Source organism: Pteropus medius, unplaced genomic scaffold, assembly GCF_902729225.1.
Source record: "Pteropus medius unplaced genomic scaffold, Ma_sr-lr_union100, whole genome shotgun sequence".
NCBI lineage: Eukaryota > Metazoa > Chordata > Mammalia > Chiroptera > Pteropodidae > Pteropus > Pteropus medius.
In genome coordinates, this window is record NW_024350319.1 from 27,325,477 (window position 1) to 27,351,431 (window position 25,955).

Sequence of the window (25,955 nt, forward strand, 5' to 3'; positions counted from 1 at the left end):
CACCTCCAGGCCTTTTTAGTTCATAATAATTGCTAACTAAAATTAGACAGTATAAAAAGATTTAACTGCTGTTTTACAGGAAATTTGGCTATATATCTGAGCACTCATCAGGGCAAGATGGGCAGATAAAGTATTCTCTCTAGGTTGTGATGCTTTGTATTTATTCTTCTAGTTTCCTCAAGTCTTGAAGATTCCTTACTCCAAAATATGTGCCTAGAACATAGCTGTTAAAAGTTCTTCTGTGTACTTATCCAAGCTTCAGTTTATGACTACTTTTCTAATGTGTGTCCTGTTTCTCCTGGGCTCTACGTATCTTCAACCACTTGTTATAATGTCTCAATTTTATTTAGGCATTTAAATATTTTCTTAGTTTTAGTGCCTAAAAAAGATTTTTTTAAACAACCGAGTAATCATTATGAATTTTCCTAATCCCCAGAAATAAAAATCTCTTTTCAAGGGATAGGCTTAGCTTCTATCTCCTGATGAAATACATTTCAGCAGGAGCCTACCCTCTAAATCAATATCCATACCTTTCCTTTAACTTTTAACTTTAGTAAAACAGTTCTCTTCTGATAAAACCCATTTAATCACTGCCATCATGAAATATAGTAGAAATCACACACAGCAATTTATTTATGTATTTTAAAAATTTTAATTATTATAATACATAACATAAAATTTACTACCTTAATAGCCATTTTTAAGTACATAGTTCAGTAGTGTTAAGTACAATTACATTGTTGATGTAATTAATCTCCAGAACTCTTTTCATCTTGCAAAACTGAAATGCTATATCCATTAAACAACAAATCCCCATTCCCACCTTCTCCCAGCTCCTGATAATCTCTCTCTGAATTTGATTACCTGAGGTATCTCAGATAAGTGGAATCATACAATATTCATCTTTTTGTGACTGGCTTATTTCATTTATTATAATGTCATCAAGGTTCATTCATGCTGTAGCATGCAGAATTTCCTTAACACCGAATATAATTCCATTCAATGTATATATCACATTTTGTTTAACCATTCTTCTACTGATTGATGAACACCTGGTTGGCCTTCATCTTTTGGTTATTGTGAATAATGTCATTATAAATGTGGGTGTACAAATACTTCTTTGTAACCTTCATTTTTGGGGTATATACCCAGAAGAAGAATTGCTGAAATACAAATACACACACACACACACACACACACACTGCTTTATCAAGATATAATTTACATACCATTTAAAGTATACAATTCAGTGGTTTTTAGCAAATTTGTAGAGTTGTGCTACAAGTACATCAGTTTTAGAACACCCATCACTCCTAAAAGAAACTCTACCCATAAGCAATCACTTTTCATCTATAAATTGAGATGTCCCAAATTTATATCTACAACCTGTACCTCTCTCTACTCACATATTCAACTGCTTGTATATTTAAAAAGCAAAAAAACTTAACATGTCTTGAAAGTAACCCCCTTAACTTTCCCTACAAAACCTACTTTTCCCACAGTACTTGCCCCTCGAATAGAAACTTTATCCATCTAATTGCTCAAACCAAAATCTTAGAATCTTCCCTCCATTCTTTCTTACACATCCTGCATTTAATCACTCAATAATCCTCTCAGCCAAATCTTCAAAATATATCTAAAATCCAACCTCATCACATTACTGTGTCTTCTACCACTCTATTTCTGCCACGGTCACCCTCCTACTTCTGCCCTTACTTTCCTACAAACTATTTTTAACACAACATCCACCACAGATATCCTTTCTGAAGTCAGATTATGTAACCTCTCTACCTTAAACCCTCCAATAGCTCCCTATTTCACTGAGATTAAAAGCCAAAGTCCTTCCAAAGGCCCATGAGGCCTTATGTAATGTGGTCCACTGCTACCTCTGTGACTTCATCTCTTTCCAGCCTCTTCTTTCTTCTGCCTGTTCCAGTTGCACTAGTCTGTTTATTATATCTCTGAATAAGCCAGGTACCTTCCCATCTTTGCACTTGTTGCTCTCTCTGTCTGGAATGTCCATTCCTCAGATCCATATAACTCATTCCCTCACCTCATTCAGATCTTAACTTAAATAACACCTTTTCAGAAAGGACTTTTTGATTGATCTATTTAAATTTACAAGTGTTGTATCTACTCTATACATTTATCTCCTTTGCCTGTTTTATTTCTCTCCAAAGCTCTTATTACCATATAATTTTATGTCTGACCTTACCGCTTATAATACTTTCAACTTGAAAAATATTAACAAGATGTAGAGTTGAGAATCGTACTTTAAAAAATAGAAACATACTGCACATACATTAAGCAAGTTGATTTTTCCCCACTCAAATTATGATTGTCTTTCAATGTCAACAATTATTTTATTGAAAAAGTTAAATATCATATTCTTTCTTAAACTGTTTTAAACATCTTTTTTCCATTTAGGTTGCTTTTAGATTACCTTGCCGATTAACTTCATTTTGAAGTAGTTCTTCCATTGCCTCCTCCTCAGCAATATCTAAAGGTGTGTCTCCTTCACTGTTGACTGCTCCTACATGTGCTCCCTGACCAATTAAAAACCTGTAAAATCAAAGGTAAGACACTTAAGCAATGATGATATTATTAAAAGACTAAATGCATGGTCAATGATGAAAACTCCTATGTAAGAGCAGCATTATAAGTCAAAGATAGTATATGTATTACCTATGTTTTTAAAAACTACCACAGAGCTTGTTTTCTTTTTAAAAAATTTATTTCCTAATTTTTCTGTAATGTGTACACATATTGATTTACTAATACAAAATAATAATTTTAAATAATAATTAGAAAACCTTTCATAGGATCATTTCAGACTATCTCCATCCAGATTTTTCATTATCTCCCTGTAGACTGATTTCCTAACTGATCTCCATGTTCCCAGTCTCATACCATAAGCAACAGTTCTTAACCTGGGGTCCATGGATAGAATTCAGAAAACCATTCAACTGATGTACATACCTTCAAGTATTATTTATGTTCATCACTATTTTGACATTAACTAGGTCTTTTTATTTAACGTGTTACTAAAGTAGTACATATATAACTACACCACAATTTTTTTACAATATTTTGATAAAAGATATCCAATATAATTATAATTTGTTTTCATTTTACTTTGTATTTTAGGCATTCAAAAAAAAAAAAAATCCTGAGTAAGTATCCACGGGCTTTATCAAACCTTCCAAAGAGATCCAGATACAAAAAGGTTATCAATCTCTTTCATTTGTGTCAACTGAACATCTCCTAGAATCACCTATTTAACATGACCAGAGTCAATTCCCAACTTACAAATCTTTGAATGGTTGTTCCATACTAGGAGAAAACACACATGACCCTCAATAATGTGGTTTTGTATTCTTTTTCAGCATCATTACTCTTCTTTCCTGTATCACACTTTAGGCTCCAATAATATGAAATTGCTTAAAGTTCTGAATTAAACCATGCTCTGATTTTACTTTTCGATATGCAAAAACGGGCTTTTTTCTCATCTACGTCCCTAACCAACTTAACTCTTTTTTGTATTTTTTCACAGACTACATCAAAATATTCTCATTATAAAAACAGTAAAAAAGTCAACAGAGGTTTTAAAAAAAGGAAATTGAAAGAACTTCTTTATACCTCTTGTTCTATTATCATGATCCCTTCTCAGAGATAAACACTATCAATAGTACGGTAAATATCTTTCCAGTACCTTTGCTATAAGGTTATATGTGTGCATATAAACATATATACAGTCGCTTTTTGAGGTTCTTTTGGTAAAACAAAAATTAATGGAATTATTTAAAATGTATTATAATTCAATGCTTCCCTCTTCTAACAGCTGAAACTATTCCACTGTATGGCTGGATCATACTTTTATTTAATACGATCCTACTAATAGACATGTCCTAAAACAGATACCTGACATCATCAATCTAAAAACTTCCCAACATTATGGGTTTAAAATATCGTTGTTTTAACTTATTTCCTGATTACACATGAAGTTAAAAATATTCTGATGTTTACTAGCATTTGTATTTTCTCCTTTTGCGAACTTCTTATTTACATCTTTTGCTTGAATTTCTAATGTGTTCATTAATTCAACAAATACTTATGGGGTATTGTTATGGACTGAATGTTTGTGTCTCCCCAAAATTCGTGTTGAAACCCTAACGTTCAAAGTGATGGTATTAGCAGATAATCAGGTATAGATGAGGTCAAGCGGGTGGAGCATGCATGATGGGATCAAAGATCTTATAGAAGCGACTAGAGCTCACTACCTCTCTGCCAGAGGACACAGTAAGATGACAGTCATCTATAAGACAAGAAAAGGGCCCTTATCACATACGGAATTGGCCAACACCTTTATCTTGGACTTCTAGTCTCCAGAACTGTGAGAAACAAATACCAGTTGTTTAAGCCACCATCTATATTTTGTTATAGCAGCCAAAGCTGACTAAGACAAGTGTCTAGTATGTATTCAGCACTATGCCAGAAATACAACGGTAAACAAAAACAAACATGAACTTTCCCCTTAAAGAGCTTACAGTTTAGCAAAAGATGAATCATCTAAATAAATGTAAAACTATGATGTCCTTTTTTAAAAATTAAAATAGCTGTTTATTCAGACCCTAGTCATGCCAAAATGTTTTGTGCATATGCCACTATAATTACCACACCCTCAATAACAAGCAAAATTTGTACATCAAATTATATTTCAAGTTATCTGACAATATAAAAATGTAAAGTAAGAATGATTTATCAATTCCTTTTATAACAATACTAATAATTCATCTTAAGCACAAAATCTTAATGAAATGACACAGAAAGAGCAATAAGTTTAACTTGTCAAAATTTGTTATGAGTATACAAAGACAAACTTTTAAAACATTGTATTTACAAAGATTCTGGCAACAGCTTTATGCAACTACACAGCAGCATACCAGGGCTGCCACTCAACTTGTATATATGGTAAGTCTCAGTTTCACTGTGAAGCTGTTACAAAATAAGTAAGTAAGTAAGTAAGTGAGTAATAAAAATCAAAAACCTGCTTTTCACATGCCAAATAGCTTGGCAAGAATGCCATTAAATGCAGTAAGAAATTTAAGACAGTAAGACTAAAATGTTAATAAAAGCTAAACATTACAGCCCAAACAAAATTTACACAAAAAATGACTATTACATGAAATTTTCCTGATGGGTTAAATCTTCACAGTATAAAACATGCATTTTAGATAGCTATCAAGTTTTTCAAAAAGTACCAGTGTCTATTTGAAATGACTCCTCTCCAAAGCCAAAGTGTAGTTAAAATTAATGCAATGTTAAAACAAATTCTAATGCTAAAAATCATTCAGCATTATTGAAGTGGAGGTAAATCCCAGAGCTTCTGGGGCTTTCTTGTGCTGCAAAAGGCTGTTTCTCTGGTTCATTCAAAGCAGCTTATGACAGAGTCCAAGGGTGTCACTAAGCTTAGTAAAGGGCAAGATGGCTATACCTAGCTCTGATCTTCCTATGAAGCATGGCTACTGTGTCTGCAAAAATAGGTAGTGAAGATAAAAGGCATGCTAACCTGCTAAAAAAAAAGAAAAGAAAACCAACCCTCAACCTTAAAAGCTCCTTCCCCAGGTGAATAAAAGTATACAAGGGGAAAAAATTAAAACACAGAGTAAGGATTTTAAAATATCAATTAATTATTTCAAAAATGTTAGAGTCATCTATTCATTTCTGATTACATCTTAATGATGTACCCAGAATCATTTTCTATTAATTTATCATTAGATAATTCTAGTCAAAAATATTAACATTGTTCCCAAATATCAACCACTAGAGTGACTGCAGTGTACTACCCCCTAGAGTTATTATGAAATGAAAGAGAAAAAGGGAGGAAAAAAAAAAGATGTTCAAGCAGCAGGCAACTATTATGGCCCTTTCACACAGAAGCATCTGAGTGGCTTCTGATTAGTCCAAGAATAATTCTAAAAACAAGAAAACTCATGCATTTTAGTAAATATGTCATAATTTTCACAGTTGAGATTTCCTCAGACATTATACTTTCTTTATAAGAGAATCCTGATTTTTTTGTAATGTTACAGTGAGTCAGGACTTGAACTCGCAGCCTTCTTTGTCTTCTTACTATGCTTTGCTATTTCTTTTCTTTCTGTTGTTTTTTCTTGTTCTTCACTGCTTTTCTTCTTTTATGCTTGTACCTCCTCTTCTGATAAGGACTCAGATGATAAAGGTTTACAATTAGGATATATCTCTTTTTGCTGAGTCCTTTAATATCCTTTTTTTTTCTCAGTTGCATCCTTTGGCTTGTCTGATTCAGTTTCTGACATGGAGCTTTGAGAAGATTTACGTGAGCAGGTCTTTTCTTTTTTCCTTGTTTTTCTCATCTTCAGAATCCAAAAACTGCTAAAAGAATCAGAACTTGATAAAGAAGATGAATACCTACCAGGTTTCTTTTTTTGTCTTTTTTTTCTGGATAAGCTTTCATTTCTACTAAATAATTTATCCTCATGGTTTTCTAGTTCTTTCTTTCCATGTTCTCATTCATTTTTCCTTCAATTTCAGCCAAGGCCTTAGAGCCCTTCTTTTTTCTTTCACATCCTCCCAGGCAGGCCTCAGCTGATTCACGTTATCTTGGATCATTGGCCCTGATGACAAGACTGGATCCCTTGATATAGCCATTGTTATTGGGTTCATATAGGCCACCCAACTGTCCTGCTTCCCTGTGGTGATGGACTGAGAGCACAGTCAGACACTGATTAGTGGACCAGGCCAATGGAGAGGCCTAAGTGAGCCACACAGGTCCTTTGGATGACTTGCTATGACAAGTCTTACGGCAGAGAATTTGGTGGTAGCTTGGAGTGAATAACAGGATAATTTGAGTTAATGAGGTCAGGTAAAAATTATCTGAAGTATATGTAGGTACTAACAAAAATAATGGAAAGACAGTATATTCTAGAAAGAGAGAACAAAAGGCACCAAAACTCTCTGACAGGAAGTATATGTATGGCTAGACAGGAGACAGGTTCATCTTCCTAAGAGTAACTGAAATAACTGCTCAATCTCTGTATTTCTATCTGTGATATCCATTCTCTCTTTCACACACACACAATACACAACACACACACACATACAAAGTTGCTGAGTGTTTCTTTTTGTAAAATGCTTACATGATCAGATATGTGTTTCAAAAAGGTCACTTAGTGCAATACATTAAATAAACTAGAACGGAGAAAGAATGAAAGTAGGTAGATTGTTAACTAGTTACAGCAGTAGTATAGAAAATTATGTTGGAAGCTTGAATTTGATGCAGGAAATGGATGAATTCCAGAGATACCAAAGAGATATTGGGAGACCAGATGAATATGAGAAATGAAAGTGAAAAAGGTGTCTAGGATAAATTAAAGTTCTTGACTTATATGATGTGATGGATGGTGGTACTAATTAATGATATATAGAAAATTTAATATATTCTCTACATCTGACAAATAGACGTTACAAATATTTTTTTCATACTGTCACTGCACTTAAAAAAATGTTCCTTATAGTATTTTATATTTTACTAAACTTTAAAGGTTGTATGAAGTCTGGTTAATTTTTTGCTTTAAGGCCTTTATCATCTAACTAAATGTATTTATATGGAGATATAACTTTTACAGAAAGAGAGAGAGAGAACAAAGAATATACACTATAAAGTTAACAGTGATTATCTGTAAGAGGTAGGGTTAGGAGGGAATTTTATCACTTATGATTTTTTGTGAGGAGAGAATAAATTTTTTGTTATCCAAGTTTTCTGCAGCAAGTTTATTTTGTATGTGTATCATATACTTTTTGTGGCATGATGTTCTTACATTTAATAATGTAAACATTTTTCCCTGCACAAAGTAATGTTTCATTTTTATGATTTTCATGAGAATTTTACGAACAAGAGTCATACTTGAATTGAGGTAATTTCTGCTTGTTTTGAAAAATGTAATACAAAACTACACAAGAACATTTACATACTACAAATAAATAAATGAATCTGAAGCAAAAAAAAAAAATATATATATATATAAGTGGAATAATAAACTGTACTATGCTCCAAGAGAATGTGAAATTATTCTGCTAGGCAAAATCTCAAATAATTAGGGATATTTACACATAAAACCACTTCTATTTTGCTTAGGTACAGTATCCAAAATCATTCACAGGCTATAAAGACTAAGAATAAAAGGTATACCTCAATGTAGCTAAAGCGCCTACAGCAGAGGGAGCTATATGGGAAGAAGTCACAAGGAAATGGGTCAAAGCAAAATACGGACAATCCAAATTTTATATAAACAGGAAAGATGTTAAGAGAAACTAACAAGAGTAAAATTTCAAAACATTACTGGCAGGAATCAGGGCCTGGAGCAACCCTTGAGCCAAAAGTTTAGGTATATATATGCATGCATAAAATTCACAAACCTCTCCTGCACTCCACAATTATTATTTGCAAATATATTAACATAAATAAAACCTCATGGTATTAATTCTTATCCACCATGAATAATCTCAAAAAGCCATTCAAATGTTGGCTGGGTGGGTGAAAAAAGCATAAACATTAAAGGTCTGCAGACTTTGGGTTAGGCTCCTATCTCTGCCTGGACAGTTGTGTGACGTTCATTAACTTAAAACATTTGAAGCCTAGTTTATAGGTGACTTACAGGGCCGCGTGAAATTCAAATGAGTCACCTCATATAATGTCTAAAAATAAAATTAAAATTGTATTGTCACATCATGTAAAATTATGACATTTAGAAAGTAATGTTTACAATAATGTGAAACAAAATACAGGTTATCTGGAATAATAAAATTTGAGGGACCGTGAAAATACTGACAATAGATGGCTAGATTTCCTTCAGAACAAAAAAAGCTAGAGTATTATAAACAGCTCATATGACTGCTAATCAGGAAAAATATACTATATTTAAGATTTCTTGGAAAGAAAAAAAAACCCCAGCAATTTCTCATAGGAGTCCCAAACTGAGAGTCAGAAGACAGTGAGACAGTGTGTGCTGTTTCTTAGATGGGCATCTTTTTGAATATTGGGGGATGAGGTGGGGGGAGGGAGCAGGCTTCTATTTCCTTAACAATGGTTAATGATTTCCTCAATACAAAGAAGGCCAAAACAGGAGATGCCACCTAGTAAATGATAACATTCTTTATAAACTGTATAAGTGGAAAATGATAAACGACCAAGTTTACTGAGATTTATAGTAATCTAGCAGCCTTGAGTTAAAAAATAATTTTGGATAAATAAATCAGTAGACATCGGAATCAAGACAGGATCCAAATGGATTTTTACAAAATTATTTAAAAATCTGACAAAAGGGTAAAGTTGTTAACCAAGTTATTGGTCGTAATTTGGATACAGTATATTAAATAAGCAGGCAGGGTTTTACCTGCATTAGAATGACTCAGTGTTAAGTGAATTTGGAAGACAGATTTGAGTTTCTTTTTCTTTCCATTGTCTTGGATTTTGAGTTTTGTTAAAGATCAAACTACAGAAGAAATTGTTTAAGGAAAATATTCCATTGAAAAAATCTGATCTTTTAATTAAAATTTTGTCTTTAAATAGAAGCTGAGAATCTAGTGATTAAAGAGACAAGGAGAAAGTAACTTCATTAGCAAGAACTGAATATATTTAATGTCCACATTGAATGAATATTGAGTTTCTTATGTACTGTAGGAAAACTAGTATCAAAGTCATTTTAACCAATATATGAATTTTTCATGTATTCAAAATGTAAATTTTTAAAGCTCAGAAAGTGAGTGTAGACTTAAAAATGGAAATTCCGTCACATAGAAGAAACTCAAGGTCGTTATGCTAGCAAAATAAACCAATCATAAAAAGACAAATGTTTTATGATTACACTTATATAAAGTATCTAAAGTTGTCAAAATCATAAAAACTGAAAATAGAAAAATGGTTACCAACGGCTGGGGGGAAAGGGGTGAGGAAATTAGTGTTTAGCAGGTAGAATTTCAGTACTGTAAGATGAAAAATTCTAGAACTCTGCTGCACAACAGTGAATAAACTTAACACTACTGAACTATGCACTTAAAAATGGTTAAGATAGTAAATTTAATATTATGTGTTTTTAATCACAATAAAAACATTTTTTAAAAACCAGAAAGTTAGACAGTAAGACATACAATAAGACAGAAATGATGAAAACTAAGCTACCTAAACCTTTTAAAGATGGGTAAGTAGAACGTTATACTATTAACTTCAGAAATAAATACTATTTCCTTTTGGAAGTCTCTGAGAAACGAAAACCATAAAATAAATGTAAATAATTTTAGACAGTCCCATGGGCCTCAGAGGTTCTGTTCATTTTTAGTCTATTTCTTTTGTTGCTCAAATTTGGTAATTTCTATTATTCTACTTTCCAGTTCACTAATTCTTTTATCCCCTCCATTCTGCTGTTGAACCTAACCATTTAATTTTTATTTATCTTGGTTATTAACTTTTCAGTTCTAAAATTTCAATTTGGGTCTTCATATCTTCTATTTCATCATAGACTTTCTATTCTTTTTTGTGATGAGACTTTATTTTTTCATTTGTTTCAAGCATGCTCGCAATTGCTGTTGAAGCATTTTTATGATACCTGCTTTATAATCTGTCAGATAATTTTAAGATTAATATTGCTGCCATAGCAATGTTGCTTCTATTATCTTCTTTCAGTTAATTTGAGATTTTCCTTGGTATGACAATTGATTTTCAACTGAAATCTGAATATTTTGGGTAAAGTGTTACAAGACTTGAGATCTTGCTTAAATCTTCTCTATCAGCTGACTTTGTTTGGTCCTGCTCTACCAGAAGAAGGTGGGGAGATGCCATCTCATTACTACAAGGTGGGGGTATAAGTCCAGGTTCCCCACTTGGCTTCCACTGATACAAGAGATGGGGCAGCTCCTTATTGCTTCTGGCTCCCCACCAAGCCTTCACCGATACCTTCCTAGCTGAGAAAAGTATGAGTGTCTCACTAGTATGCCCCATGTAGCCTCCACTGACACTATGAGGGGAGGGAGGTAGGACTCTTTACTGCTTGGAGGTGATGAAAGTAATCACTCTCTAATAGGTCCTTTCAGACACCACTCCAGCAGGAAGGAATAAGAGCTCCTCCTTTCTGCCAGGTGTGGGTAGAAGTCCAGGCTTCCCACATGGTCTCCACTGCAAGTGGCGGGGGAAAGCTAGTTAACCATCTGATGGAGATAAAAGTCTGTCTGGCCCTATATATCTAGTCTAGTCTGATACCACTACAGTGCAGGTGTTGGAGTGCTTATTACAGAGTGGTAAGGGTGGAAGTCTATGCTTCCTACTTGGCCTTTGCTGGTGAGTGTGAATGAAGCTGAGATTTTTTTTTCCTATGGTGAATGGCTAGAGTAGAGTTATCTGTCTTTCTAGGGTGTTCCTCTCCTAGTATTTGGTCAAATAAATTAGGCTGTTGTGGGGTTTTTTTGTTTTTGTTTTTGTTTTTTATCTGTGCCCATTGTGGTACTTTGGGTTATCAGCTTCTTCAGCTCCAGCTGTGAGGCAAAAAGGAAAGCTGGGAAACACCCCTGTGTTGTTCTCTGGGTCTTGAGATCCCTACCATTATAAACATACCCCAAATATTCCTGGCTTCTATTGCACCTTTCCATTAGCATCTCAAATTTGGCCTACCTAAATCCCCATCCCACTACACTCTCTCCTCTGCTTCCCCCAATCTATTTAGAACCCTTAGTAAGTTTAATGGCATAATCTTCCCAATTACAAAGGCTAGAAAGGGAGGCAGAATAGTATAGAAGCTAGAAGTGCAGACATGAAAAGTTAGACTGTGTAGGTTAAAATCCTAGTTCTGTCCTTTCCTGTGTATGATTTCTCTCTATGACACAGTTTCCTCATTTATAAAATAAGAACTATATATAGGTCTACCACTCATCCAATCTTCACTCATCTAAAAATATAAAATTTTTCACATTTTACAAGGATAATATTGTAGATTGTTTAACAACCCCACCAGTCTGAGGCAGTATTCTATAACCAAACACATTAACATTTTAATAAACCAGCAAAAACTGTAGCTGAGTGAGATGAAGGGCTGCTGGAGTCCCAGGTGCTCCTTCTAAAGAACCTAAGCAGGAACTTAACTTGATGAGGAACTCACTCTAAGCTCCAGTGTTGGGGAAGCAGCTCAAAAGGTGCCAGGGACATATGGGGAGGAATTGAGTTGTCTGGTTTCTGGGCAAGGGCCAGAGGGACAGCTTTCTTTCAGGCAGAACTGCTGGCAGAATCTACTGTTTCTTTGTTGAGCCTCCCCTCACCCAGCCTGCACACAAAGGTAGGTGAGTCTCCATCAACCTAACATCGTTCCCCCGTTCCCCCGTGATTCCATGAGACCCCATCCCACCCAATTTGCAGGCTCACCCAAGCCACTTCCAGTAGCTTTTCCAACAAATGGCCTATTTTGGCTGACGCTACGGACTCTCCTAAAATCTCTCAAAGGTTCACAAACCCCAAACAAGCAGCATCTGGCCTTGGCATAACCCCGTACCTCTTGCTAAGCAGCCCCAAATCCGACCTTGTGGTAGCCAGCCTTGGTTGGCAGTTTAACCTCTCCCAGGCACCTCCAAGCCCAGTACAAGTGGTAACCATCTGCAGATCACTCTGTAGCTCATGTGGCTGACCTTGGCTTGCTCCAGAGCCCCTCCCAAGAGGCTCGAGAACCAACACACCCAATGGCTTGCTTCAGATCACACCAGAGCAGCACCCAACCACCTTCACAAACTACACACCCAAAAGGCAGACTCAGCAGACACCACAAACCTGCTAAAACAAATCTTGCTCCACAGGGTCAGCTGCTGGAAAACAGCTCCTCCACTGTAGTTAACAGCCAGTCCTCACAGCCTATCAGCCCGAAAGTCAAACCCTCTTATTGACATGCCAACAGCAATCAAGGCTCAACTACAACAGGAAGGCACACACAATCCATTAAGGAACACATGTGAAGCACCCAGCTCAGGTGACCAAGGAGACCATGTCACTGGGCCACACAGGACACCTACTACATAAAACCACTCTACCCAAATCAGGAGATACAGCAGCTCTAATACATAGGAAAAAAATCCAGGGAGGCAGCCAACATGAGAAGACAAACATGTCCCACGTGAAAGAACAGAACAAAGCTCCAGAAATAGAAGTAAACAAAATGGAGACTAGCAAACTACCATGTGCAGTGCTCAAAACACTGGTTATAAGTTTGCTCAATGATCTCAGTGAGAACTTCAACAAAGAGGGAACATAAAAAAGAACCAGTGAGAAATGAAAAATACAATAACTGCAATGAAGAATACATTACAGAGAACCAACTACAGATTATATAAAGTAAAGGAATGAATCAGCAATTTGGAAGATAAGGTAGCAGAAAACACCCATTCAGAACAGCAACAAGAACAAAGAATCCAAAAAGAAAAAATGAGGACAGTTTAAGGGGCCTTTGGGACGACATCAAGTGCATCAACATTCACATCATGGAGTACCAGAAAGAGAAGAGAGAGGAACTGAAATTGAAGGAAATGAAAGGAATTGAAAATCTCACTGAAGAAATAATGATGGAGAACTTCTCTAACCTGGAGAAGGAAATAGACATACAATTCCAGGAAGCACAGAGACTCTCAAACAAGATGAACCCAAAGAAACTCACACCAAGACACATCATAATTAAAATGTCAAAAGTTAGAGAGACAAACCGAGAATCTTAAAAGCAGCAAGAGAAAGCAGTTACCCACAAGGGAATCCCATAAGATGTCAGCTGATTTCTCAACAGAAACTTTGCAGGCCAGAAAGGACTGGCATTAAATATTCAAAATGATGGAAACTAAGGACCTACCTTCAAGATTACTTTAAGCAGCAAGGCTATAATTTAGAATTGAAAAACAGATAAAGAGCATTCCAGACAAGATAAAGCTAAAGAGTTCATTACCACCATGCCAGTATTACAAGAAATGTTAAAAGGACTTTAAAAAAAAAAAAAAAGGGAAAAAAATGAATAAAATGGCAATAACTACACATCGATCAATAATTATTTCAAATATAAATGGATTAAATGCTCCAATCAAACAACATAGGGTGGCTGAATGGATAAGAAAACAAGACCCTTACATATGTTGCCTACAAGAGACTCACTTCACATCAAAAGACACACCAACTGAAAGTAAAGGAATGCAAAAAAATATTCCATGAAAATGCAAAGAAAGAAAGAAAAAAAGCTGGGGTAGCAATACTTATACCAGACAAAAGACTTTAAAACAAAGGCCTATAACAAGAGATGAAAGACCCAGTAATTCCACTTCTGGGTATTTACTCGAAGAAACACAAAACACTTATTTGAAGATATGTTCATTGCAGCATTATTTACAATAGCCAGGATACAAAAGTAACCTAAGTGTCCATTATCAGATAAATAGATATAGAAGTGGTACATATATACAATGGAATATTACTCAGCCATAAAATAGAATAAAACCCTGCCATCTGCAACAACATGGATTGACCTAGAGATATTACACTAAGTGAAATAAATCAAACAGAGATTTCACTTACGTGTGGCATCTAAAAAACAAAATAAAGGAATAGAAACAAACGTAAAGATATAGAGAACATTTTGATGGTCACCAGATGGGAGGGGGATTAAGGGTGTGGGTGAAAAAGGAGAAGGAATTAAGAAGTACATATTGTGGGATGGCTCCATAGTGTAGTGGTTAGCACGTCTGCTTTACAAGCAGAAGGTCTTGGGTTCGCTCCCCAGGTGGAGCCACAGATAATAACCCCGTGCATGCATGTGGGAGAGACACCCCGCCTTCAGAGATCCAGTTCTTTTTATTTATTTTTTTAATTTAATATTATTATTTATGCCTACAGCACCTGGTCTTCCTAGGTGGTCTCCCAACCAAGCACTAACCAGGTCCGATCCTGCTTAGCTTCTGAGATCACACATCGGGCTTGTTCAGGGTGGCACAGCTGTAGACCATGCACCGCGGCTCCACTGGGGTGCGAACCCAGGACCTTCTGCGTGTAAAGCAGACGTGCTAACCGCTACACTATGGAGCCATGTCCATAGAGGTCCAGTTCTTAAAGGGAGACAGCAACATCCCTAGCTCAGGAGCGGAATGGGGGAGGGGGGTGAAAATTAAAGAGGGAGAAAAGAAAAAAAAGTAGTACATATTGGATCTACGGCCATGTCACCCTGAACAGGCCCGATCTCATCTGATCTTGGAAGCTAAAGCAGGGTCGGGCCTGGTTAGTACTTGGATGGGAGACCACCTAGGAAGACCAGGTGCTGTAGGTGTAAAAAAAATAAATAAATAAGAAAGGGATTGTAGGCTGACAAGATCCTTGCAATCTGTGAGGTCAACCAAGGGTTGCCTTGCCTTAAAAAAAAAAAAAAAAAAAAAAAAAAAAAAAAAGAAGTATATATTGGTAGTTACACAACAGTCTTGGGGATATAAAGTATAGCATAAGGAATATAGTAAATAATATTGCAATAACAATGTATGGTGTCAGATGGGTACAAGATTTATTGGGGTGATCACTTTGTAAGTTATATAAATGTCTAATCACTATGTCATACACCTGAAACTAATATAATATTCAATGTCAACTGTAATTGAAAAATAAAAATTTTAAAATGTACAGTAAATTTATAGTAAGTGGGATAAATAAAGACTTCCTAGTGTTATCTGCTTATTCCACTAGTGGTTTTCTCCTGGAAAAAATTATGGCTCCAAAGAAATTCTTTTATCTAATATAATCAAGTCCAGTATTTGCTTCATTAACCAGAAAAGCTGATTAAAATATGGAATCATAAAACATAATACATAAATGAAATAAACATAAATAAGACATTTCAACATAAAACATACTGTAGAATGTCTCCAATGACTTAAATACATGCTGCCTTTCTTGAAATAATCATACTCATAATGTGTTGTGTAAGGCTTCAAAGTACTTTAAAGTGAGGGAAAAACTTGAAGTAAACAGAAAAGCAATCTAGGTATTTTTTCTTTCAGTCTTTCAGTTGTTGCCCCCATTTTATTAAACAGCAATAATATTTTCGAGGCCTTCCCTTTATTTAGTCTTTCCAAAGAGTTTGGCATAGTTATAGCAATTTTCTTTCTTGAACATGTTTCATCAGTTTTGGGCTATCTGATTACATTATATAATCACCAACAAGTCCCACAGGTATTAACAGGCTAAACACATACACAATTAACTTCTGGTAGTCTTGCAATTCGATTGGTGGAAATCGAAGAGAGTGAGCTCATTAGAAGTAGAAGTAGCCTATTAGCTGCAGTGTTTAGTTTTAACTTTATGGGAATTGGTCAATAAGTTTTAACAAAGAAATGGCAAATATTATTCGATACAGTAGAACCTAACGAAGAGATTTACATATATTATTTCTAATTCATGAATAACATGACTTTCCTCAAGGAGCTTACAACTCCCAAAGGCAAAAACTCTGCTCATCTTTTAATTTAACAATGTTGCTTTTAGAATCTTTCTCTGATTGGCCTACACAGAATTAATCAGTTCTTCCTCAATGTTCCTTGTACATCTCTTGGTCCATTTATTCTATATTGTATTGGTTAATTGACTTTACATGTATCTATCTGTAAGCTTGAAGATTATGGACTGTGTTGTAGTCATTTTTAAATCTCACAAGGCCTAACACTAAGACAAGACTGGGACAAGGTACCCTACAACAGGAAGTAAGAGTCATGTACTGGAGATGAGAGGAAGCGACCAGAACCAGCTCAGACCCAGCTCAGACCGGGTCACTACAATAGGGAGAAAGACTGACCGAAAGATGACCTCTTGGCTCATTATATGCTAACATACTAAATCGCATGCCCCCAAGCACCAGGACAGATCTGACCCAGACCATATTTGAAAAAGGTGTGGTGACCTATTAGGGGGAGCCCTCCCCTTTCTCAGAAAGCCCCACATGACTTATATATATTCCTCTCCCTAATAAAAATGCTATTTACACTCTCAAGAAAAACCAGACCTGGATAAGATAAATGCCACTCTGCCTATGGAGTGGCCTCTTGCTCTGTCTGTGGGGTAGCCCTTTTCTTTAATAAATTGCTCTCGCTTTGATATTCAGCTGGCACTTGAATTCTTTCTTGCGGGAAGCCAAGAACTCTCTCTTGGCACAGAGTGCCTAGTTGGGTCCCAAGTCATTTTTTTCTCTGGAAACATTACTATAGGAGACAGTTGTGCTATAACAAAAAGAACAACAGAATATGAGTTGAGAATAAGGCTCCAGTTCTGATTATAAATTGGAAAAAAGTGAACATTCCCATAAAGTTAAAAAAATGGAATATATGAGAACATTATCTTTATAGTTTTAGACAAATATACCCCATTGTGATTATAGCAACATGTAAGTATGTCTCAAACAAAATTTTACTATTTTCATAAGACATTAGATGTAATTTCATCTTCTGAGACTTTTAATCAAAAGTTCTACTTTACACTAACAAAGTATCATTCTTGATAAAAATATGTAAATAAAACCAAAATTCATGGATTTGTCAACCCTTCTTAGGGCTCAAATACTCACTTATCAAAAGTAAATATGACCAATGACTACATCACTCTCCTATGCTCCTCTCATCTAGTTAGGTTTGTCCTAAAACAAAATTATAATAATCCAGGAGAATCAAGAGCTTATCCTCTTTTCATTAAAATAATCAAATATTGCATTATGAATAACAACTAATTGAGTTAATATTTACTGAATACTAAATATGTGCCAATATTGTGTCAAGTGTCTTATACATATTACTTCATTCAATCTTTGAAATAATCATATAAAGGAGGGACAAGTATTAACACTTCCATTTTACAGATGAGGAAGCAGAGGCTCAGAGAAGCTGAATTTGTTCAAAGTTAACAGCAATTATTTGGCAGAGGGAAGATTTAATCAGTTATCTGATTCCTGAGCTTGAGCTTAAGAATATTATGTTTCCCACTGGCGTGATGAAGTTCATATATTTCTTAAATCGATAAGAATTCTTGATTCTTTTACCAAAATAACATTATTTAATTCTAGACAAAGGAATCAACAGGTTCAGACTATGAAGCAAAATGCCTAGTTTGTTTAAAGGCTAAGCAAGGGGACCAATATGACTGAGAGAGCCTGGAGTGGGTGAAATGAAGTCAGAAAGGTGATGAAGGACCAAACAATAGCATTCTAGGCCACCAGAACTCTGGCTTCCATCCCCAGTGCATTGTGAACCCACTGGAGGGGCTATTAGTAAAAATGAGATGTTATCCCAGTTGCAATTACTTTAAAAGGATCACTCGGGCTGCTGTTTGGCAAATAGATAGTGGGAAGAAGATGGTTATGGTCAGAATTATTGCAACTGCAATAATTCCATGAAAAACAACATTGTCCAGGATCAGGGAGAAATGAAAGAGGTGATGAAAAATAGTTAAATACTGGATATATTTTGAAGGGCAAGCCAAGAAAAATCTTGAGGATACTGTTGGATGTTTATGGAATAAAAGATATAACAAAGAAAAGCCGAGCTATAAATAAACCACCACAAGTATTTAAAAGTTTTCATATCCTTATATAGCTGGTTCTTAATGATCAAGTGACAAAGCTAATGAAACTTTTTCCTTGCTGTAAATGAAATCATGAAAATGTCACTGAATGTAATCCTACCAGAATTTTATAATGACATGAAATCTTCAACAACAGTACCTTTAAAACTAGAAGAAAATTATATTAAATATATTAATTAATCAATATTTCATTCTAGTACTATGAAACTACATAATGCTAGCCTAATACAGGGCTAATTTTCTTTACTATTGGAAAATTTTATGGCGAACACTAAAGCAACTCAGGATTAAAGCATTCCTTAAACAACTGTAGCAGAGTCCTAAAAAAGAAATTTGGTGACAAAATTAATATACTAAAGATTATATTAAAATAATGAACACATCGATAACCAAAATGTTAATAAAAACAAGTCATTTAAGTTTTCTTATTCAAATACAAAATATTTTCCAAACATAAAAATTCCTATGATTTGCAAGAACATGAAAAGACAATTCCAAGGCTAAAACTGTACTCATTCAAATAAATATATATTCCACTATATAGCGATCTCCATAATAGACTGTTAAGTGAAAAAAGCAAAGGGAAGAAATATGTGTATAACATTCTACTATTTACCTATAAAGGAGGAGTAATATTTATTTTAAATAATACATTAAAAAACATACAGTGGTAAAATATAAAACTAAGAAATAGTTATCTATAGAATGTCGGAGGAAATAGGGTGGCAGACTAGGAACTGTCATTGGAACCTGGTATTTTATATAAATTATAAAACAAGCTTAAAGAAAGTGAACTCTAAAAAACAGATTAAACAATGAACCCAATGGCATACATAGTTGGTGGCATATAACCACACAAAAAAGAATTACTTCAAATGACTTCAACACACAGTAATTTGAAGGCATATTCCAAGTGGGCTACCTTAAGGACAAAAATAAGTGTTCCCTCTTACCCCTGCCAAAATACCCACCAACCAATCAAATGAACAAAAGAACTTCAAACTGCTCTCAGTAATAATATTGTTATTGGTAGTATCATTATAAGTAGTCTAAAGTATGTGTAACATATGATGAAGCAAATTAATAATTATGTATTATTTTAATCCTGTAGTTCCTGGCAATGACCTGAGGAAGAAAGGAAATATTGACATAAAATTGATAAGATTAAAGAAAACACTTTGGTGCTTAATTTGAATTGGAAACAATGACTAGCAGTAACAATGAGCACGCTAGCAGCCATTACAAGGAAGAGGGCTCCTTGGAAAAATTGCAAGTCTACACGTGGGGCTGAAAATGTAAAAGATATCTGGAACATCCTGTAATACTAAAGAGCAAGGGAGCTTTTAAAGATCACTTTATTTGGTCATGTCCCAAGGACTCAGAAGCCAACATGAAGAGACTCTTAATGACCAAAGATGGTACCATTTGCTAATCAATAAGGATAATAATTGCAATGGATTGAAACACATCAATTATGTTTTAATACAAGAGCTCCTAAAGTTACTTAGATCTCAGAAAAACAATTAATCCTTTTGAAAGTTAACTACTGAACTAAATCATTATTTTAAATATCAGTATACAGAGGGAAAGAATAAATAATATACCCTCTTTCCTAAAAATCTTGTACCAGGGGGCAACCAAATATGAGGAAGTTTCTTTTACAAAAGTATTCTAGCTAACAAATGAAAAAGAATGACAAAATTTAAAATGCTGCCATTGTATAACTCTTACATTTTCATCCAATTATTTTTTAGTCAGAGGACTTGGTTTTCAGTACTTTGCACATAATTTAAATATATAATTTAGTTATACTTTATGGTTAGAGAGCTATAACTAATTGTTATAGATTAGAACAATAAATTGAATTCATGGTTTCTTGGGTTCCACAATCATTTGCTTTTCTAGTATGTCCAAAAGTTGTACTATTCAATTTTACTTTTAACTCATAGTCCAATGACATCAACACTGTAATTTTGGGAGAAGAATACCTTGATGTGACAGTAAGAATTCTGTACTGCCTGTATTAGTTTGCTAGTGCTACCATAAGAAAACACCACAGATTAAGTGCTTAAATAACAGAGATTTATTCTCATAGTTCTAGAGGTTAGAAGTCCAAGATCAAGATGTTGACAAGTTTAGTTTCTTCTGAGGCTTCTCTCCTGGGCTAGAGACCACCGCTTTTTTTCAGTGTCCTCCCATGGTCTTTTCTATGTGCATGGCCCTAGTGTCTCTTTTTTTCCAAATTTCCTCTTCTTATAAGGATATCAGTAAGACTGGATTAGGACACATCCTAGAAATCTCTTTAAAGGCTCCATTTCTACAGTAACATTTCAAGGTTCTCAGGGTTAAGGTTTCAGTATGTAAATTTTGTAGGGACACAATTCAGCGCATAACACTGCCAATTGAGCACACCAAAGGAAGAGAATGATGTTAATGCACACATTTCAATACCTGACTCATCTCTATTTAGTAAAATAATGCATATGCTGAACATTAATGAACATCATGCTCCCAAACTCATCTCATTTATACTTCCTGTAATCCACTCTGGAAAAGGGACATTATTAAACAATCTCTATTTTTAGATCTGAGACTTTTACCTTATTCAAAGCAGGGAGAGGTTGAGGGTAACTATTTCAGTGAAAAGGTGAGATAATTGAGCCAGAATATGAAGTTATCATTTATCTATTTACTTGGCTTATAATAGGCTAAAGACCTGATATGAAACTGTTAAGTGTCTACAAACTGTAACCTCACATTCTTTTTCCACTATCTCCAATAAAGGTAAAAAATTTAGAACTCACTGTATCCTAATCATCCTTAAATCCTCAGAGTAAACTATCTGTGTTTCACTGTTTGTTTCAGCTCTCATTTCCAAAAGGATGAATAAGTACTATTTTGTGCACAATGCAGTTGGTCAAGAATCATGTAAACAACTGATATGTTAGAGACGATGATGAATCAGACAGAAACTTCAGAAAGGTTTCTGGAAGAAGTGACCCTTACACAAACTGCACCTTAATAGGTTTACTTGACCAATAAAGAAATGAGGTAACTAAACCACTGTGAAAAAAGACACATTGATATGAACCAGCAGGGAATGTTGGAGAATTGAACTGACAGAGTGAAAAATGTGGAAAGCATTATGAGAAGTAAGAGCTAGGAAGATGCTAGATCATTCTCAAATTATTACACTATTTCATAAATATATTAATCATAGAGGCTAAGTAGCTTGGCCAAGGGCACAAAGCTAGTGAATGCTGAAACAGGATTTCCAACAAATTTAACTCCAGTACTTAATAGAATGACCCAATTTTCCTACATCAATTCTACTCTATAACTATTGTCTCTACATCATTATTAACGAGACCTTTTACCCTACAAATACTCTGATTTGGGGGAGGCTTCACCCTATCTTTTAAGCAAGCCTCCACGCTATATTTTTCAAGGCCCAAGAAAGTAGGGTTTAATTAACTTCTCACACTCATTAGTGAAATTATTTGCTAAAAAAGGTAATACTGATTAATCATGCATTTGGAAGAGTTTGGGGCTATGATCACCTTAACAAATAACCTAGTATCTACTAAATTATCTTTTATAAAACACTGTCATTATTTAAAAAAATAATTTCATGCGGCAGAAAGAGTAAAAAGGAGGTCATCATCATTTTTCTAATTTTAATTTGGTTCAAAGAAACTATAGATTTAAATACTTCAGTTACACCATAGCCATAAATTCTAACTGCCTGTAGAAAGTTAAATCAGCAAAACTCTAGTCAACCTTGGCCAAAAAGATCTCTTTTTTGCACAGATCTGCACATATTCCATATCCCACCTTCCAAATGTGAAAAGTTGTAGTTACTCTACTTGAATACATTAACATCTACAGCAGACTGCTCACCCCACTCATACTTGTTTATTGGCATATAAAAAACTGAATATGCCAGATACTCGCCTTTCCCAAAGTAGACATGGGCAAATGACCAAGCCAGGCCAATGGAAGTCCCTTAAGGGGAAATAAGCCACAGTCAGAGAGGGCTTTCTGGAAAAGGTTCCCCTTCTTGACATACACAGATTATGTATAACAAGAGCCCTTACTCTTTAGGTCTTTTTAAATCTGATACCCTTACTTGCAGCTAAAACCATTCCAAGTGACAGAATGGGTTATCAATCAAGTCTATGGAAATTATTCCATAGGAAATCATTGAAGACAATTATTATTGTGTTTTCAAACTCAGAAGCATGAATAAAAAAACAAAACACAAGGACTAAACATCTGAAGAAAGACGGGTTTTCATTTTCCCAGTGGAGATAAATGATATAATGATAAAAAGTTAATATATACTGAGTATTTCCTATGTGCCAAGTACTATGCTTGATGGGTTACCTCAGTTAACCCTCACGACAAATCTAGAAATTATTATTCCCATTCTATACAGGAGAAAACCCCTTGAGAGTGGTTGAGAAAGCCTTCATAATCCACATAAGTTGACTCCAGACCCTAATTACCAAAGTTTTAAGAACAGCTAAAGATAAATGTACATTAGCACTATTTTTTTCTAAAGAAGAAAAATGATGAGCATGAAAAGAACAGAAAGGAATAAGGAACTTGAGAACCATGATATATTTATGAACAACTACTATTGGTTTGCAATAGCAAAAAGACTTCTTCATTTTACACAAAAGAAATCAAGGCACAGAAAGAGGAAACAAATTACCAAAATATATAGTGCAGTTAGTGTTAGTGTCTGTAATAAAACTCAACTTAGATCTTTTGATTCCCAGGCCAGCCCACCAAACATCGAGCCTCCGTTTAAAATGAAGTATTATATCTCCAATATACATGAGGAAATGTGAAATATACAAAGAAATAAAACCATGAAGGCTTACTAAGAAAGATCCACAGAAGGCCCATATCCAATATTTATTAGTTGAAAACCTTTAATGTGAACAGACAAAACTGTTTATGGTATTGATATATAGTAATAAGAAAAAAATAATTTAATAAAAAAATTATTTTGTCAGGATAGCTATACTTGTTAAAAGCTTAAAGAATCGAATTTTCTTGGAAAGTAGCCATCCATTAAAGGTAGTTAAGAATACAATAACTATTTCTCACTGAATTTCCTAAAAAACATATTATTAGAAAACAATCTTAATAAAAAACTAAGCAAGCATATATATACTGACTAATTGGAGAACTATGTACCATATTCTCTCTAAAGCAAAGTAATTATTGTTATTTTCCCCTAACAATTCATGATTACACAAGAATAGACTAGATTGCTAAATATTAACCTTGAATCATTTGACAATCTATGTGTATTCAGAAGTAAAGGAGATGGGACTGGAGAAATATGTACAATTACTCATATCGATACAAACTACCAAAAGCCAAAGAGGGTGAGGAGACAGGAAGATGATTTCCTATCAAGAGACTCACTATTTGGATTCCTAAGAATCATCCTCTTTCCTGGAAACAATAATTTTCATGAATTACAGTAATATAAAAGTTCACTCATTTACCTTTAACAACAATTTCTGTAAAATCTCAGGTCTCTAACATTTTATTTGGATAAAAGTAAATAGAGAACTGACTTACTCTGCAATATCGAGATATCCACAGGAAGCAGCTGCATGTAGCGGTATCCAGCCTTCATTATCAGGTTGATTAATATTTGCTCCATTTTCTACCAGAAACTTCACCATATCAACATTGTCATCAATGCAAGCCTAAAAACACAAAAGAAAGCATGATCAGAAAAAAATTTGATTCAACACTCCCAATAATACACCAAAAGAATAGAATTCCTACTTTGCTGCTTTTGTAACATAAAACATTCTCTGTAAATTAGTCAGCTGCTCTCTTGATTGTACTACTACTCAGCAGGCTAATGAACTAATTGTAAGAGTTCTTGCTTAGATACCTGTACAACAGTAATGTATGTGAGTAGACTCTTCATGCGAACCCCATGAGGAAAAAAAAGTATATTTCATTAAAATGAAATCAAAACATTATAATTAAGTACCAATAATATCCTCTATAGCAATGGTTCCCAAAATGTGGTCTATTGAGGGGAGAGAGATCCTTTCAGGGAGTTGACATGGTCAAACTATTTACAAAATAATACTAAAATGGTATTTCCCCTTTCCACTGTGCTGATGTGTGCATTTGAGGGTGCAAAAGCACTAGTGGTAATATTGCTCATGCCTTAGCACAAACTAAGACAGTAGCAAAAAACAATAACAAAACCAAAATTCTACTAATAGTCACTGTCTTCACCACTATGCACTCAGTTTAAAAAAAAAAAAAGAAACTTTTACTTATGGATGTCCTTTATACAAAGCAGTAAAAATCATAAATTTTATTAAATGTTGACACTTAAATACATACCTTTTTAATACTCTGTGAAACAAGAAAGAAGTATACATAAAGCACTTCTTATCAGTATAAATGACTGCCTTGACAAAAACTACTTGTGTAATTGAGTTGCAAGCTGAACTAGCCACTTTTTCCATGCAGTATCATTTTTACTTAAATGACAAACTATAGTTAGTCTAATTTGGATTTCTGGCAGAAATTGTCCTAAAAGTAAACAAAGTAAGCCTGTCATTTCAAGAAAAACAACAGTACTTGTTGCCCATGATAAATTCCAAGCTTTCAAGAGCAAAATAATTATTTTAATTAAAAAATGTTGATTAACATGGGTTAAGTATTACTATTTTAAAGTGAATTAATAAATACTTAAATTTCTCAGTTTTAACCTCTAGTACTGTAAACATTAATACATACAACCTACAGAAACAAAAATCTTTTGGGGTCTTTTAATAAGTTTTAAGGATATAAAGGGGTCCTGAGATGAAAAAGTTTGAGAACCTCAGCCTGTTGTAAATAAAGGAACTTTTATCAATGCTTACTTTGTGTCAAGTGGTATGATTGGTGCTTTATCTATTTTACTGATTTATATACATTATCCTCACGAAAACCCTCATGTGAATAAGAATTTTGCTGTATCCCTAGCACTTAATACAGTTCTTGCCATGTGGTAGGGGCTCAAAAAATGAATGAACAAGAAAACTAAGATTCAAAGAGATTAAGTAGCTTAAATAAGCTACACAGGTAGAAAATAATAGAGCTGAGATTCTAACACAGATGTTCTGATGCCAAAAAAAAAGCTCTTTCCACACTTACCACTGCTTTCCACGGATGTTCCTAGTTCATCAATGTATTTCTCACCTATCTGCGGTCTCTACAACTGGACATCATACATTCTAGGCACTTTAGTGTTTGTTGTAAATGAAGCCAG

The 25,955-nt window shown here is 34.5% G+C and overlaps 1 protein-coding gene, 1 non-coding gene and 1 pseudogene across 8 annotated transcripts in view; 1 reads left to right on the plus strand and 2 right to left on the minus strand.

Moving 5' to 3' along the window:
- Positions 1 to 25,955, minus strand: part of PPP1R12A (protein phosphatase 1 regulatory subunit 12A) — a 131,073-nt gene that overhangs the window by 62,161 nt on the left and 42,957 nt on the right. For all 7 annotated transcript variants that reach the window (XM_039838911.1, XM_039838909.1, XM_039838912.1 and 4 more), the window contains exons 2-3: positions 24,251 to 24,381; positions 2,444 to 2,562 (exon numbers count right to left, since the gene is read on the minus strand). In XM_039838911.1, the coding sequence (XP_039694845.1) occupies positions 2,444 to 2,562; positions 24,251 to 24,381 (250 nt within the window). The remainder of the gene's footprint in view (positions 1 to 2,443; positions 2,563 to 24,250; positions 24,382 to 25,955) is intronic.
- On the minus strand, positions 15,052 to 15,124 carry TRNAV-UAC (transfer RNA valine (anticodon UAC)). Its single transcript has one exon. It is a non-coding gene; the product is annotated as a tRNA-Val (tRNA).
- On the plus strand, positions 15,243 to 15,362 carry LOC120583557 (uncharacterized; annotated as a pseudogene).